The sequence below is a fragment of the Aspergillus aculeatus genome, assembly GCF_001890905.1.
Source record: "Aspergillus aculeatus ATCC 16872 unplaced genomic scaffold ASPACscaffold_22, whole genome shotgun sequence".
NCBI lineage: Eukaryota > Fungi > Ascomycota > Eurotiomycetes > Eurotiales > Aspergillaceae > Aspergillus > Aspergillus aculeatus.
The window spans coordinates 353501-368396 of record NW_017962997.1 but is presented as its reverse complement, the minus strand read 5'-3'; the positions used below and the strand labels follow the sequence as shown (position 1 = coordinate 368396).

At 51.8% G+C, this 14896-nt stretch overlaps 6 protein-coding genes across 6 annotated transcripts; 2 read left to right on the top strand and 4 right to left on the bottom strand.

Annotated features, from left to right (window-relative positions):
• The first annotated feature begins 556 nt into the window (after positions 1-556).
• Positions 557-2186, top strand: ASPACDRAFT_127619 (putative endo-1,4-beta-xylanase). The gene is made up of 5 exons (XM_020197043.1): positions 557-630; positions 699-855; positions 909-1041; positions 1115-1228; positions 1284-2186. The coding sequence occupies exons 1-5, from the start codon at positions 575-577 to the stop codon at positions 2042-2044; spliced, it is 1221 nt and encodes a 406-aa protein (XP_020051463.1). The 5' UTR covers positions 557-574; the 3' UTR covers positions 2045-2186.
• Positions 2187-3347: 1161 nt separating this feature from the next.
• ASPACDRAFT_64722 (uncharacterized protein) lies at positions 3348-4334 on the bottom strand (the record flags this gene model as incomplete). The annotated part of the gene is made up of 2 exons (XM_020204026.1): positions 3348-3786; positions 3997-4334. The coding sequence occupies 2 exons, from the start codon at positions 4332-4334 to the stop codon at positions 3348-3350; spliced, it is 777 nt and encodes a 258-aa protein (XP_020051462.1).
• A 2762-nt stretch (positions 4335-7096) lies between these two features.
• ASPACDRAFT_48225 (uncharacterized protein) lies at positions 7097-7579 on the bottom strand (the record flags this gene model as incomplete). The annotated part of the gene is made up of 1 exon (XM_020202089.1): positions 7097-7579. The coding sequence occupies one exon, from the start codon at positions 7577-7579 to the stop codon at positions 7097-7099; it is 483 nt and encodes a 160-aa protein (XP_020051461.1).
• Positions 7580-7940: 361 nt separating this feature from the next.
• ASPACDRAFT_1876943 (zinc-dependent alcohol dehydrogenase family protein) lies at positions 7941-9226 on the bottom strand. The gene is made up of 4 exons (XM_020198090.1): positions 9097-9226; positions 9027-9046; positions 8584-8977; positions 7941-8527 (listed from the first exon to the last, which is right to left on the bottom strand). Exons 1-4 carry the CDS (start codon positions 9218-9220, stop codon positions 8007-8009), a joined length of 1059 nt encoding a protein of 352 aa, XP_020051460.1. The 5' UTR covers positions 9221-9226; the 3' UTR covers positions 7941-8006.
• Positions 9227-9948: 722 nt separating this feature from the next.
• On the bottom strand, positions 9949-11884 carry ASPACDRAFT_55439 (uncharacterized protein; the record flags this gene model as incomplete). Its single annotated transcript, XM_020202996.1, has 8 exons — positions 9949-10129; positions 10188-10360; positions 10424-10650; positions 11023-11133; positions 11184-11371; positions 11431-11581; positions 11634-11778; positions 11831-11884. The coding sequence occupies 8 exons, from the start codon at positions 11882-11884 to the stop codon at positions 9949-9951; spliced, it is 1230 nt and encodes a 409-aa protein (XP_020051459.1).
• A 488-nt stretch (positions 11885-12372) lies between these two features.
• Positions 12373-14454, top strand: ASPACDRAFT_48222 (uncharacterized protein; the record flags this gene model as incomplete). The annotated part of the gene is made up of 10 exons (XM_020202088.1): positions 12373-12438; positions 12493-12513; positions 12560-12608; positions 12661-12736; positions 12786-12976; positions 13022-13056; positions 13113-13233; positions 13280-13623; positions 13693-14221; positions 14321-14454. 10 exons carry the CDS (start codon positions 12373-12375, stop codon positions 14452-14454), a joined length of 1566 nt encoding a protein of 521 aa, XP_020051458.1.
• Positions 14455-14896: the final 442 nt, after the last annotated feature.

Here is a 14896-nt window from a genome sequence, read left to right as displayed (position 1 = left end):
TATTTTGCGGTTGACTTGAATCTCTTCTCTCATGGATTGTGATTTGGTCTGCCAACTTCAACATCTCTTTATTCTTCAGCTCTCCACACGCTCAATACACGAGTCCCACTGCGACATGACTGCCGGACGTCGGGCCGGTTACCGATACGCCAAGGGCGGAGTACGTGCGGAGAGCCCGTTTAGCCACGGAGTGGCGGGACCTTGCCTCACAATCTGACTGCTAAGTTCTTGTTCAATCTTACACGTCGCAATTAGCCTAAAACGCCAGGGGAGACAGTCCTGCGATTCGCTTGTCAACCAATCCACGTTATGCCACACGATGTTTGCACGCAGCCTCCCCCACGCTCCGTGTCCTGCAGCGTTAGCCTCGATGCTTTCACCACAAAGCAATTCTGCCATTTTGCCCAGGCCAGTAATCGAAATCGGCTGTGAAGAACAGCGGAGCATAGCTCCGTGGGCTGGGACTTGGATGGGCTTGTTGCCTGACTGGGTTGCCAAAAGTCAAGGCATATAAGTAGGTCTGTTGCATACCGCAAGCTTCTTCTGGTTCGAGAACCACCACAGTCACGCAAAAATGGTCGGACTGCTTCCAATCACCGCGGCGCTTGCCGCGACTGTGTTACCAAACATGTGCGTATCTTCGAAATGCTGACATGCAGAAATGTGACCCCGGCTAATCGCTCTTTTTAACTCTCCAGTGTCTCTGCCGTTGGTCTGGATCAGGCTGCAGTTGCCAAAGGACTTCAATACTTTGGCACAGCTACGGATAACCCCGAGCTCACGGATATCCCATACGTCACTCAGCTGAACAACACCGCGGACTTTGGTCAAATTACCCCTGGAAACTCGATGAAGGTGACTATGCCGTGCGTCTAGCTCATGGGATTGTTAATGAACTTTCGCGATAGTGGGATGCCACAGAACCATCTCAGGGCACCTTCACATTCACGAATGGCGATGTCATCGCAGATCTGGCCGAGGGTAATGGCCAATACCTCCGATGTCATACTCTGGTTTGGTATAATCAGCTGCCTAGCTGGGGTATGTGTCCTTCGTCTTTCTGTGGAGCCTTGTGAAGGGAACCGACAGGAATACTAATGACTATCACGGACAGTGACTAGCGGAACTTGGACTAATGCTACTCTCACCGCCGCGTTGAAGAACCACATCACGAATGTGGTGTCGCACTACAAAGGGAAATGTCTTCATTGGGACGTGGTCAATGAGGGTGAGTCAAGCCTCTCCTTTCTCTACTCCTATCCAGAAACCTGACACGTTTCCAGCGTTGAACGACGACGGCACCTACCGCACCAACATCTTCTACACAACCATCGGCGAAGCCTACATCCCCATTGCCTTTGCCGCAGCGGCCGCAGCCGACCCGGACGCGAAGCTGTTCTACAATGACTACAACCTCGAATACGGCGGCGCCAAAGCCGCCAGCGCCCGCGCCATTGTCCAGCTGGTCAAGAATGCAGGTGCCAAGATCGACGGGGTTGGGCTGCAGGCCCACTTCAGCGTCGGCACCGTGCCGAGTACGAGCTCGCTCATCTCGGTGCTGCAATCTTTCACTGCGCTCGGGGTCGAGGTCGCCTACACGGAGGCCGACGTGCGCATCCTCCTGCCCACCACTGCCACTACGCTGGCCCAACAGTCGAGCGATTTCCAGGCCCTGGTGCAATCCTGTGTGCAGACAACGGGCTGCGTCGGCTTCACTATCTGGGATTGGACAGATAAGTACAGCTGGGTGCCCAGCACGTTCTCGGGTTATGGGGCGGCGCTACCCTGGGATGAGAACCTGGTTAAGAAGCCCGCGTACAATGGCTTGCTGGCCGGCATGGGGGTTACAGTCACCACTACGACTACCACCACCACTGCTACTGCCACTGGTAAGACTACGACTACCACGGCGGGTGCCGCGAGCACGGGGACTACGGCTGCGCACTGGGGGCAGTGTGGAGGGCTTAACTGGAGTGGACCGACGGTGTGTGCGAGTGGGTACACCTGCACTTATGTCAATGATTATTACTCGCAGTGTTTGTGAGGCGTTTTACAGCCTCCTGAGTGCTCAGGAACCTAGCACGGGTGATTAAAAATGTCCATGCTGCATTACCCGTCCTTTAAGTATCATCTCGAAACATGTTGGATAGTTGTGGACCAATAGCTCCTCAAGGATACCTTTTCACGATGTACCCTGACTCGTACAAACCGGTTGACTGACGTAACACATTCTGTTCACCGGTTCCGCGCAGTAACAGCCTGCGTTTGGTTAGAGGAAAAGAGGTTCATGGAAGGAAGAGTATCATACTCAGTTCTCCACAAGCTGCCGCAAGCAGCCTGTTACAGACTGATGGTAGTTACTTGGATTTGTGTTGTGGGAAGCTTCAGAATCCCAGCTTTATCACAAGAGGAGGCTCAGGGTCCTGCAGCAGTCGAGCTACTAAGTCAACAGAGCCAAGTAGCGAGAACGCGCCTAGCACAGGACAGGGAAGTGGCAAGACAGGGTTTTGAAGCGAATCAGGGGAAAACGCCGCGTGGGGAATCCGGCAGGGCGCGAGTCCCCGCTTAGGAATCCAACTGGAGTCTGCACAGCCCGGAAACGGTTTTCTGCCGCATAGTTTCTGATGGAAACTTTCAAAAAGCAGTTGTGGAAAATGATGCAGACTCCCTGCCAGGTGCGCATTTTCTTGAAACTGCATTGAGGTGGATACTTTAAATCTACCAATGAAAGTCTTGATATTCACAGAGACGAAACACAGTTACCTATATGACCATCGTTCATCACCTGAGTTACTAAGACCGGTAGCCACCAGAGACATGTAACCGAGCGCTTGGGGAATTATTCAAGTGAGAGGAAGAAATATCAAACAGCGGATATTCAAGGGTGGAATGTACAGCCAAGCCATCTTCAGTCGTTTAGGACACCCAACAAAAGACTGAAATTTGAGCCCAAGATGCAAGAAATCAAATCCCATGTTTCATTGATGGATCTTATCTGTTCATGGAAATTGCTATCCGTAGCTTTATCACATAAATTATATTAGCTACCAAATATCAGTACCGCGGTAAGGTGCGAGTAAGCCACTAAAGCCCGCTTTAGCAGCAGAGAATCAACCGCTGAAGCAGCGGGGCCTGCTTTGGCAGCAGGAAAAGGACAGCGGAGACCGCCTTCGAGCTCGTCTTAGCTTTGCCAGATACTAGCTACTAGACTCCAGCACCACGTTGAGGTGCGAGCTCATTGCTGGAAACCGCTTGTTCGGCGGGGAAAGATCTGCAAAGAACCGCTTGCTCAGCGGGGAAAGCAACCGCGGAAAAAGATATGTAACAGTATATCCCGTCTGAGGAACTCAGGGACATCTGACCAGGGGACGACTAAGTCGCAGCGAAGCAAAAAGCTCTATTGGCGCGTCAGCCACTCGCACAAAGCTATACAGCTTGGATTGCCTGATGACCAGCTGTCGCCCTTCCATACACCCGTAGAAGATCCTTGCATGGCGAGGAGCCACGGCTGACAAGAAGAGGACAGGAAAAGTATCCTCTTCAGTGAAGAGATAAGGATAGGACTTCCGATCCTCGTCGTCAGCCTCTTCCAATGCTTCCTGCTCCTCTTCGGTGTCCACTTTGGGCTGGAACGCCCGGTTGCGCATAGCAGAGACCAGGGCAATCAGCTCGCCGTAAAGGATGGCGTTCTCCCTGCCGTCCTTGGGCTGGAGCCCCAACATGGTAATGTGGGGTAAGACTGTATCACCCTCTGTATCTGGCTCGAGATATGACTCGATCGACCAACTGGATACATCATTATAGTAATCGAGATTCCAAAGGTCTAGAAGGAAAGGACTCGGCAAACTAGGAAAGTAGGAAACAAGTTAGTCAATGCCGGTCTTGAGCAGAAATCACAGACATCGTGTTGGAGCACACGAAATATCTTATTTCATTGGGTGCAGTCTCTGGAAACTGAGAATGCTGGGGACTGTGTAATCCTCCACAAAGTCACACAGCTGCCCGGTGCGATCCGCTGTAGTGATCGTCTCCGGGTCTTCTGGGAGGTCGAAGAATGGCCGCATGGAGAAAGGGTGATTCCTACACTGGCGCACCTCGTCGATCAACACAGGCTCGAAGAGAATCTCGGGCTGGAATGTAGATCCACAAGATAGTGGGCATAGCTTTTCGAAGTCATACTGCACAATGTGCGTGATGCCATTCTGCCCGCCGAGAGAGAAATGTCCATCGTCTAGAACTCCGGTCTGCTCCTGCAGCAGCCGCTTCAACAGTGTATCCAGCACGATGCGGGTACGGTGGTTGCGAGTATGCTGACGGCGACCAGAGGAAGACATGCTCGGTATGGTTTGGGGGGGGGGGGCTGCGCTTGTATGAAGGATGGTGATAGGAAGGTCCCACAGCGGACAGAAGCGACACCGAAGAGTAATAGGAATTTCACCCGCCCCCACCTCCACACTTCCGGAACTACGCACCATTCAGGGGAATACGGAAGACAGTTGCGGCTACTCAGTTATTGTCTACCTTGCCAGCTAAATCAGCTATATGGCATCACATAGCTGATTTTATCACTTGTCATGTCCTCATAACTGTTTATCACAAAATTGATCTATATAGATGATCATAACCACCTTACATATTACTATTTTGCCGCATGTATTAGATTATGCAATACCTCACACACCATCTTCCCTTTGCCACCTCACCAAATCATGGTGCTTTTTGTCCGAAAGCTTAGGGACTGCTCGTAACCCGGTGCCAGATGCATTATTGACCAGTGTTTAGACACCTTGTTTGTCGGCTACAATGTAGTATTCAACATAATATAGACCCAGCATAGAATCTAGTTGAATGCCTGGCCGGCTTATAGCGGTATGGGGGACTGGCCATCGGCTAATGAGTAACTGCTGCGCTGATTGGTGTTCTAAGCACGTCGAATGGTGCCAGGTGACTCGGATAGCCTGTCGAGTACACATTAGTGTGATTTGTGTTTATTCTTGTTTTATGTACTTCTTCTTAACTGCAAGGCCTTGCTCGTATGAGCAGCATCGCTTGCATGAGCGCTCTCCCTGACATAATTCCTTGATCCGCGCAATCCCTCGCTCGCACGAACGGCATTACTCACGTAGTTCCTCGCGTAACTCTTTCCCTATATACATACTTCGTAGTTTACTTCAATATATCTACATTCATTCCCATGGGCCCTCTTCTATCAACTTCACGTGCTTCGCATGCCTCGGTCGGGGGCTGATCACGGGTTAGCTGATAGCCAGAACCTTGTAAATGTGAACTTCGATACAACCAATCAAATCGCCCCGTCACTGGCATCGGGTTTCTGCTTGAACTGCTTGGATTATGTGGCCGTTACGCGGGGCATCCGAGAAACTCACACCAGTACAAGAAACGCAGCCCTCTTACTGAGACCGGTACCTTGTGTGTGTGTGTGTGTGCCCAATGCTCTGTAGGTGGCATCCAGCGGGAAATTTCCTGGATCCGCTAAATTATACGAGAAACCAGGGAGAGAGAGCATCGGACAAGCCACTGACCATCAATCCTATGCATAGCTAGTGTCCCATTCGGATTCCGCAAAGAAAAAAGTTATTAGTATAATATCCCCCTAAGAATATCCCCCTCAGGAACATTCTAGAAACAATCTAGAAAAGGACGACCAGCTTTTAGCATGTACGACTATTAGACAGACTGGGCGATGAATAACTACCTAACCATGATATATTGATATGACTATTTAGTAGATGAGCGGAGTGTGCAGCAATAGGCTGGTCGTACTATCTGCAGATGCAGCCACAGCTGATTAGTACAAACTTTAGAACTGCAAAAGACTTGCAGTTCTGATAACCTGTCATAATTCCATCTATGGAGATATTCTACAATGTTTTGCTCCATGTCTCAAATACATGATCTTGGTCTGATTGAACTGTCGTATGCTCCGGTTATTTGGGGTGCTCGTGCATCGTAATGCTCAATAATTAGTTCAACACGGAGGGTAAGAGATAGAGGTAGTGCTGCTGGCGAGGGACAACGTGACTGTCAAGCTTGGAGGATTCTTACTCTTGTCTACGTTTCAAGTTATGATCAAACTATTCAACGGAACGTTGCAGTAGCATCGAAGCAGACCACATATATGTTGAGGGCAGCGCGGTAACGAATGGCCAGGTCGGACAGAAGTCTAACTATATACAACCAGAGAAGAAATTGGAAATCCATACTGAAAAGCATGACCAGCTTGGACTAAGGTAGAAGCACAACGCAGTAAAGGATAAGCAAGAACGCCCCAATCTATGTCCCAGACGAAAGGTAAAGACAAAGGAAACTTCTTATAGGCCAACTTAATACAATCTGTTCTTCGAGGACAGGTCAGTTGCAGTTCGCCAGCCAACAAAGACAGTATCACACACCCAAGCCTCAAAACTCGCAATCCAAACAAGACCGTCGCCTTGCGGTAGGATCACCTGTCATCCAAGCTGCAGTATATGGTTAGCTGTGCTCGCTAGCAAGAAGAGTGATACATACCAGATTGTCGAAAGTATCCATCCAACACAAGCGTCGCCTCGCGGTGGGCTCGACGTCATCCAAGCTGCAACACATGGTTAGCTGTACTTACTTGCAAACATAGTAGCACATACCAGATTGTCAAAAGTATTTATCCAACACAGGCGTCCGGTAATGCGTGTTGGGGTCCGGGGGGGGGGGAAGTCGCCGCGGGCCGTTCGATCTGCTGTTCATTAAGCAATAACCGACCTGGTTCCGGTACAACCAGGCCCAAATGAGTGTGGGGGTAAAACAAAATGTGGCAAGGAGTGACCAGGTCAGACAGGGGTAAAGCCACATATAAACAAAAAACAAGACAAAAGCAGCCCTAGACTCAAATGAATGACCAGGTCGGACAGAGAACAAAAGCAAAAAGTGGCAAAGGAGTGACCAGGTCGGACGGAAAAGCCACATATAAACACAAAACAAAACGTTGGCAACGACAGAATCAAAGGAATGACCAGGTCGGACAGGAGAAAGAAAAGCAGAACAGCAGACAGTGGCAAAGGAGTGACCAGGTCGGACAAAAGCAGAACCACATATCAAAAGATCAAAAGAGTGACTCGACGTACATGGTGATCAAAGGAAAGACACAGAGACCAAGCAAAGCCAGAGCCCCCAAGACATGAGGGTTAAATGAGCGGACGGGAGTACTCGGACGAGTACTCACCATATCAAATTCATGAATGGACGGATCGGTCAGATCCTCATCGCTCCAGACGTTAACACCTGGAACGAGCCATCGAGAAACGGTAGTGACAGTGTTGGTCTCCGCCCACGAGACCGTCTTCTTCGGCTTCACCTTGCGGACGTCACCGTCCACAGGCTTCACCAGGATCGAACGAGGGGACGCGCCTTCGAGAGAACGCACAGGCGAAAAGAAAGACGAGCAAGCAGAGAAAACACGAGTCACAGGCTGCAAAAAGGAAACAGAAGGAGTGGCTGCTTCAGAAGGGTGTACCGGACCCTCCTTCAGCGAAGAAGAAACAAAAGAAGAGAGCAGGGGAACACGGGAGAACGCACGAGAGAACATCTTGAAGATCGTAGAGCGTTAATAAACGATACTAGCATCAAGAGAATCAAGCGGTATGGGGAGGAGAAGAAGAGAAGAAGAGAAGAGGAGAGAGGAGGGAGAAGGAGAAGTAGATAAAGTAGGTAAACATCCGTTGTTGCTGGGCAGTGGAGGAAGGAACCCGCACTGGTGAATGGAAGGCAAGCGCAGTGTAAGCTGCTACCTACTCAGTAAGGCTTGATCACTGATACTGGGGAAAGAATTCCCCCATCTCCCCACCTTCCCCTCTTGCTTGCCTTCTGAGCGCGAATTGAAGTCATGATAGGGTAGGAACCTAGTACGGTAGTTGAGTAGGCTGATAGTAGGAGGTGTACTGTAGAAGCGGACAATCATACTTAATGAAACTATCACTCTACCTTTGTAATATACAGTACAAGTATTGCCAGTTTCAGTCAATCTTCACACACACTTTCCCCAGACTCTTCCCGGAAGCCACATACTCGTAGGCCTCCTTCAGCTGGCTAAGCGTGAAGGCTTTGGAATCGAGAACAGGCCGGAAGTCAGGGTGAGCGTTGATCCAACCGCACATTTCCTCCATCTGCACGCGACTCCCAACCCATACCCCACGCGCAGTATACAGATTCAGCCAGGCCTCGAGCAAAGTGGGCATCTCTTGTCCTTCCGGCCTGCCACCAGCGATCCCGACCACCGCGATTGTCCCGTCTAGCTTGACGCAAGTTGCGCTTTCCCTCAAGGTGGTGGGGCCGGCGATGTCGACGACGAGGTCCACTCCGTAACCCCCTGTCAGTTCTTTAGCCAAGGCTCCCCACTCTGGGGTTGCTCGGTAGTTGATGACATGATCGGCGCCGAGCTCGCGGAGGAATTCGACTTTATCCGGAGAGCTGGTGGTCGCGATGACCCTGGCACCAATGGATCTCGCGAACTGGAGCGCAAAAAGGCTGACGCCGCCTGTGCCGCTGAGTGTCAGAAAGTGGGATCGAGCGATTGAATGTAGTAGCTCAAACCTGTGCCTTGAACTAGAACCCATTGTCCCGCCGTAACCTGCTTCCCAGGCAGCCCGAACAGCGCATTCCAAGCCGTAAGCCCCGCACAGCTCAGCGTCGCAGCTTGAACAAAGCTTAAACCATCCGGCATCGCGACCAGTGCTTGCTCGTCGAAGGCGCCAGCTGAGCGAAAAACACCGTCAACCGAGGCCCCCGTGCCATATTGCGCGATCTCCGCGTTCAAATAGCCGGTGATGTGCTTTTGATTGAGCATAATAATCACTCTATCTCCAGGCTGGAACCGAGTCACGCTCTTGCCGACGGATAAGACAACGCCAGCGCCATCCGATCCAGGCACGACGCCCGGCTTGACGGTCCAGGGGTAGTTTCCGCGACTGATCATCACATCACGGGGCTACCATTCTCAGTGAGTGGCACGCAGAGGTATAGGCTCGGGAACGTACATTGAGAGAGGCACCTCGCACTATGACTCGGTTAGTTGCTGGAGGCAGATAAAAGAGCTCACTGACGCACTCTGGACAAGAACCTCGTGTTCGCGTAACGTTGGTACTGGGACTTCGCCATATACCAGGGATTCGATCCCATCCTGGCCCATAACGGACCATCGTCGAGCAGTTGCTGGAGTGTCGGTAGCCATACTCAAGTGGAAATCAGGTAGGGTAGATGAGGAAATTGATTTATTCCGTATAAACGCTGGACTTTATATCATACAAAACCGTCAGCATCTCCAAAGGACGGTATTAGTAATGATTTGTCAGCTGCGAAGTGTGAGCGTGTGAGCTACTCAGTAAGCCTCGAGAACTGACACTGGAGTAATCCGGTATAGAACTGACTTGATCCATATTACCTAGCAACTTTCTTGTGAGCTTTGACGCTAGGCCCCGAGTCTGATGATTGAGTGCACACTGGTACACTTCATCTGTCCACTGCATCTCCCCGTTCTCTCCCATTCCACCCACTCCCCCTGCCATCCTGCCTCCAGGCCTACTGGCATCAGTCTTTCATCAGACATTTACTACCTCTTTATTTGCGCATATACATGTATCCCTTTCCTTCTTAATATTCGACTTTTTATTTTCCAGGCCCACATCGTTCAGTGATTAGCTCACAATCCAAAATTCTGGCCGTCTTCAATCGTCAGAGTTCATATTGTATCAGCCGTATCCGAATGTGAGATACCCGCGAACCTTTCTAGCTTTGAGCTTGGATAGACTTGTGCTCCACTGGGTCGCTGATACAAACAACTACTACCGCTCTTGACTCGGCCGGGGCAGGAGACATCAAAGATGAGCAAGGGGAGGATTCCATTGCAGAAGGCAACTCACACACGCTTGACGATCACAGAAAGAGCTCAATGATTCCCTGCTATGACCGTTCCCGGAGAACCACCTCTAGCCGATTCATCGGCACAGCAGCAACCCACTCCCGTCGCGGTGGAAGGACGGCTTCGTGATCCGAAGCATTAGCACCGGACAGATCTGCCGGGTGGATGAAATATCGCTTCAGCAGCCGTGAGACAGACAGGTATAGCTCGAGGGATGCAAAGCTGTGCCAGCGAAAGGTTATTCTCTTTTCCCCTCATATGGTGCATGGAAGATACTTACTGATTGCCGATACACGTAGACGCGCCTTTTGAGAACGGGATGTAGTAGTCATCTCGCCGCGACGTCGTGTCGGTCTTTTCCTGGACCAGCCACCGACTAGGCCTATAACGTTCGGGGTCTGGGAATGCGGTCTCGTCGCGGAGATACCAGATCGGAGAACTGGAGATCATTGTCTAGTCTTGATGCATCAGTTGAATGTTTCAGCGCGAAGGCAAGATTGACGCTGGTGGACTCACCCCTCCCGGAAGATGCTTCCCCGCCAGGGAATATCCACCGCGTGGCACGATGCGCGGAAGCATTGCGGCGGCGGCTCCGGTCCATCTGATCCCCTCTTTGACGCAGGCTACCAGGCGGGGGATGGCTTCCAGGGCGGACATATCGGTGGGCCATCCAGAAGCATCGAGATCGGCGATAACCTCTGCTTGGAAGGATTGGTTTAGTGACAAGGCGTAGATAATGTGTGCTAGGGTGGCGGACGTCGTATCGGTGCCGGGACCGAGCATCTCCTTGGCTTCCGAGAGGGCGGACTGCTCGGACACTCTGGCCCCGGCCATGACTTTGAGGAAGGATAGGCGGGGCGCCTTCTCACTGTCTTTCGTTGCGATGAGTTGGGAATCGGCCCACTGTCTTCCGTTAGTTGCCATGCACGGTATCTTTGTTTATGAAGGAGGATATGCCTTGTCGAAGCGCTGCGAGCTAATCACCGAGGATACCTCCCAGCCGGAGAGTCGGTATATCCAGGCTGCAACCGAGTGCAACAGACCAACAGCAACTGGGAAGTTCACATACTGGATATTTTGGCATTAGCAGTGGAAAGGCCAGATCCTATTGCTACATACCACTGGCATCTTCGAGGACTTGAGATCATTCTCCTTAATGACCGCAAGCTCATCCCCGCTCTGAAGAGAGTCTATTCCCCCAATCGCATTACCAAATGCAAACGTTGCTACGTACTATCGTTAGCTGATGTTGAAACGTAGTATGACGAAAACGCACAAACAATATCCGACTCCAAGGCGCGACAGGATGGTCCGAGATCAATCGGCCCTTTGCTCTTAGCGAGACCCAAACACTTGATCCACTTATCGATCTGCTCCAGCATCATTTCCGTCAATGCGGGAACCTTGCTGCGGTTGAAAAGGATACCCATGTGGCGTCGACGCTGGGCATGCTCCTTTGTGTCACTTCGTCGTATTGTCGGATCAGCTGACGAATTACACAAGGATATCGTCGGAGATCTTACGTGATCGAAAACAGCGCAGGGTGGCCATCCTGGACGAATTGGTTATACACGCGAGGGTCTTTGGCGAACGGGCTATTTGGTGCATGCACTATCTTGTAGATGTCGAGGGAGTAGAACGAGATTTGGTTGGGTCCGATCCGGACGAGAGGGCCTGAGTATGGGTCCACATTAGCTGAGTTTCATTCTCGGCATGGCAGTCATACCAAGCTTTCGATGAAGTCTGGGTAGCTCCAGGGTGATTTTGCCTTGATACTCGGTGGGAAACTCCCAGAGTAAACGGGAGACGGGAGCCAGGATTCCCGCATTAGGGATGGAGGCCAGAGGAGAGAGAAAGTAAGTGAAGATGACCTGATGAATCAGTCAAATAAATCAGCTTGGGTTGTTGATGGCCTGTACTCACCCAAGCGGCGGTCGCGGCTAATGCTACTAAACCAATCAATATGGTCAAGCCCATGTTGTAACTTGCTTGGACTGTTCTCACGACCCGTGCAACACATAATATATGTCAACCCCGTCCGCGGAACCCGATAATCGTGCACATCCATCTTAAACTGTGCAAAAACAGGGTTCTCCACCGCATACAAGTCCAGGATTCTGTTCGATACGGGAGCAGTAAGGCTTCTGGGTCCCGCAGGGGGATCGCGTCATCCGCACCCGCGATGTCACTTTATCACCTCGGCTTGTCACACAATGGCGCAATAGACCACACAAATATTGACCTCCACGACTCAGCATGCATATAAGGCGCCATCCACGTGGAATTAAACGGGGCAAGAAGGCGTGATCCAGCCCGTTGGTTCGGCCTAATGCACGTTTTAGGTCGTGATGACCGACTAGCCAACAAGGGTCCGATGTTTAATACGAGGCGTGTCTGCAGGCTCTGCCAGTGCCGAAACTCCATTTCGACTTTCTAGGCGACCAGGTCGGGTGCAGGATTGAGCCATGGCGGCCAAGAGTGATTCAACCTCGACGGTTGTTGAGACGAACAAAAGCGATGAGGTTGCGCTGGTTAGTCGTTCACCATAAGTTGTCAGCTAGGATCATCATACTCATGAATCATAGGAGCGCCTCGGATACAAACAGGTAATAGACGAAGAACGCCAAGGATATCTGGTGTTGACTGTTCCAGGTTCTCCATCGAAGCTACTCACTCTTCGAGAACTTCTCCACCTCATTCGGTGAGTGCCACTGCCTGGTCACGGAGGGCAGAAATTGACTTGGAATTCGTAGCGGCCTTGTACTTTGTCGGCGGCGTTCGTGTCACGTTCTCTACTGGAATAGCAGCTGGTGGACCTCTGGCATACTGGTGTGTTTCCAATCCTTAATCTACAGATCCCGTGCTGAAACGATTTCAGGACGAGTTATATCGTGACTTGTGTGTTCACATTCATCACTGCTGCGGTCATTGCAGAGGTCTGCTCCGCAGCCCCAACGGCAGGTTCAATCTACCTCTGGGCTGCCGAGGCTGGAGGCCGTCGCTTCGGGCGGTTGTTCGGATTCATCGTCGCTTGGTGGAGTACTACCGCTTGGACGACGTTCTGTGCCAGTATGTATCGTCACTAGGTTCACTTGATCGCGCTGACAGGTGCAGGCAACACTCAGTCCACTGTCAACTACATGCTATCTGTTAGTTCGACACTTTTGGATATATATCCCAGATCATGCAATCTCACAATCAATAGGAATTGACCGTTTTCGAAGTTGATTTCCCCACCGACACAGGGAACATCAAGTTCCGTGCGCTGCAATGGATCTGCACGGAAGTGATGTTAGCATTGGCGGCATGGATCAATCTTGCCTCACGTAAGTCACCGACCAGGCGACAGATTGGAGAGCTGACCAGTCTCAGCCCGGATATTCCGATACGTCTTCTGGCTATCGACAGGCGCCGTGTTCCTGGACTTCATCCTAAATCTCATCTGGCTGCCGGTGGGCGCCCACAACACCTACGGCCTCCGAACCGCCCACGAAGCCTTTATGACCACGTATAACGGCACCGGTGCGCCAGCCGGCTGGAACTGGTGTCTCTCGTACCTTGCAACCGCCGGAATTCTCATCGGATTCGACGCATCAGGCCACGTCGCCGAAGAGACGAAGAACGCGTCCCTCAACGCAGCGAAGGGCATCTTCTGGAGCACGGTCATCAGCGGCGTGCTAGGCTTTACGGCTGTCATCCTGTTCCTCTTCACATCCGTACGTCAGCCACACAAGTCCCCAATAAGTCCCGAGGATCCCTCAGCTAACCTTTTACCCCCCATCAAGCCCCCAATCGACATCCTCTTCTCCTACGACGCCCCCCAACCCTTCGTCCCACTCTACGCCGTCGTCCTCGGCCGCGGCGGCCACATCGTCATGAATGTGCTCTCCGTGACGGCGCTATGGCTCAACACCGCCATCGCCATCACAGCCGCCTCGCGCCTCGTCTTCGCGGTCGCCCGCGACGGCGTCCTCCCCTTCTCCACCTGGACCTCCCGCGTGTCCGAGGAGGGCCAACCCCGCAACGCTATCCTGGTGGTGTGGGGAGTCTCCGCCCTCATCACCTGCACGATCCTCCCGTCGGCGGTGGCGTTCACCTCCCTTGTCTCCGCTGCGGGCGTCCCCTCCGCTGCGGCGTACGGGCTCATCAGTCTCGGTCGGTTGACGCTCACCCGAAAGGAAAAGCTGGAGGCGAAGTGGTCGCTCGGACGGTGGAGGGTGCCCTTTCAAGTTGTGGCGGTTGGGTGGAATGCGTGGGTCGTGGCGGTTTTGTTCTCGCCGTATGAGTTTCCCGTTGAGGCGGGGACGTTGAATTGTAAGTTCGACCTTCTCTTCTTAGGTAGGGAGGTTTGTGGAAACGTTGGGCTTGACGTTTAGGTGATGTGCTAATGCCTGGTGTGGTTGGTTTGGTTAGACGCGCCGATTATCATGGCGATCGTGACGGTATTTGCGGTGGTGTCGTGGTGGGTCACGCCTGCGGACGCGTGGTTGAGGCAGGAGTTTATTGAGCAGGCAGGGGCTGCGTCAGCGGCGTCGGTGGATGAGTAGAGTTTTATTCGTCGCATAATTGACGCTGGTTGGAGGTTTTTATTGATTCCTAATTGGGGAAGAAGTATTCGAGGGAGCAGAGGAAGAAGACTAAGCAGAAGCGTTGTAGATGCGAGGTCTGGTGGAGAGAGCTTGGACTACGAAACGGGGCGGTATTGCGCTGGCCGGGCATCATCAGACTGCACCAAAACAACCTCATTCATACTGGAACCTCTTGCCATCTACATTACGGTCACTCCTGCAGATATTGAAGCAAAAGCTGGACGCTGACCATTTTCATCACTGTTATAGAAACTTTGGCAATGTTCATTGGTCCTAATGCTTATGTTATATATTCTTCGCCGTTGAAAATCCGGATCCGGCAAGTCTAACGGGCATACCTCAGACAGGAACAGAAATGGACGGTGGACTCAGATAGCAACAAGAGGTGACAACAGTGTCT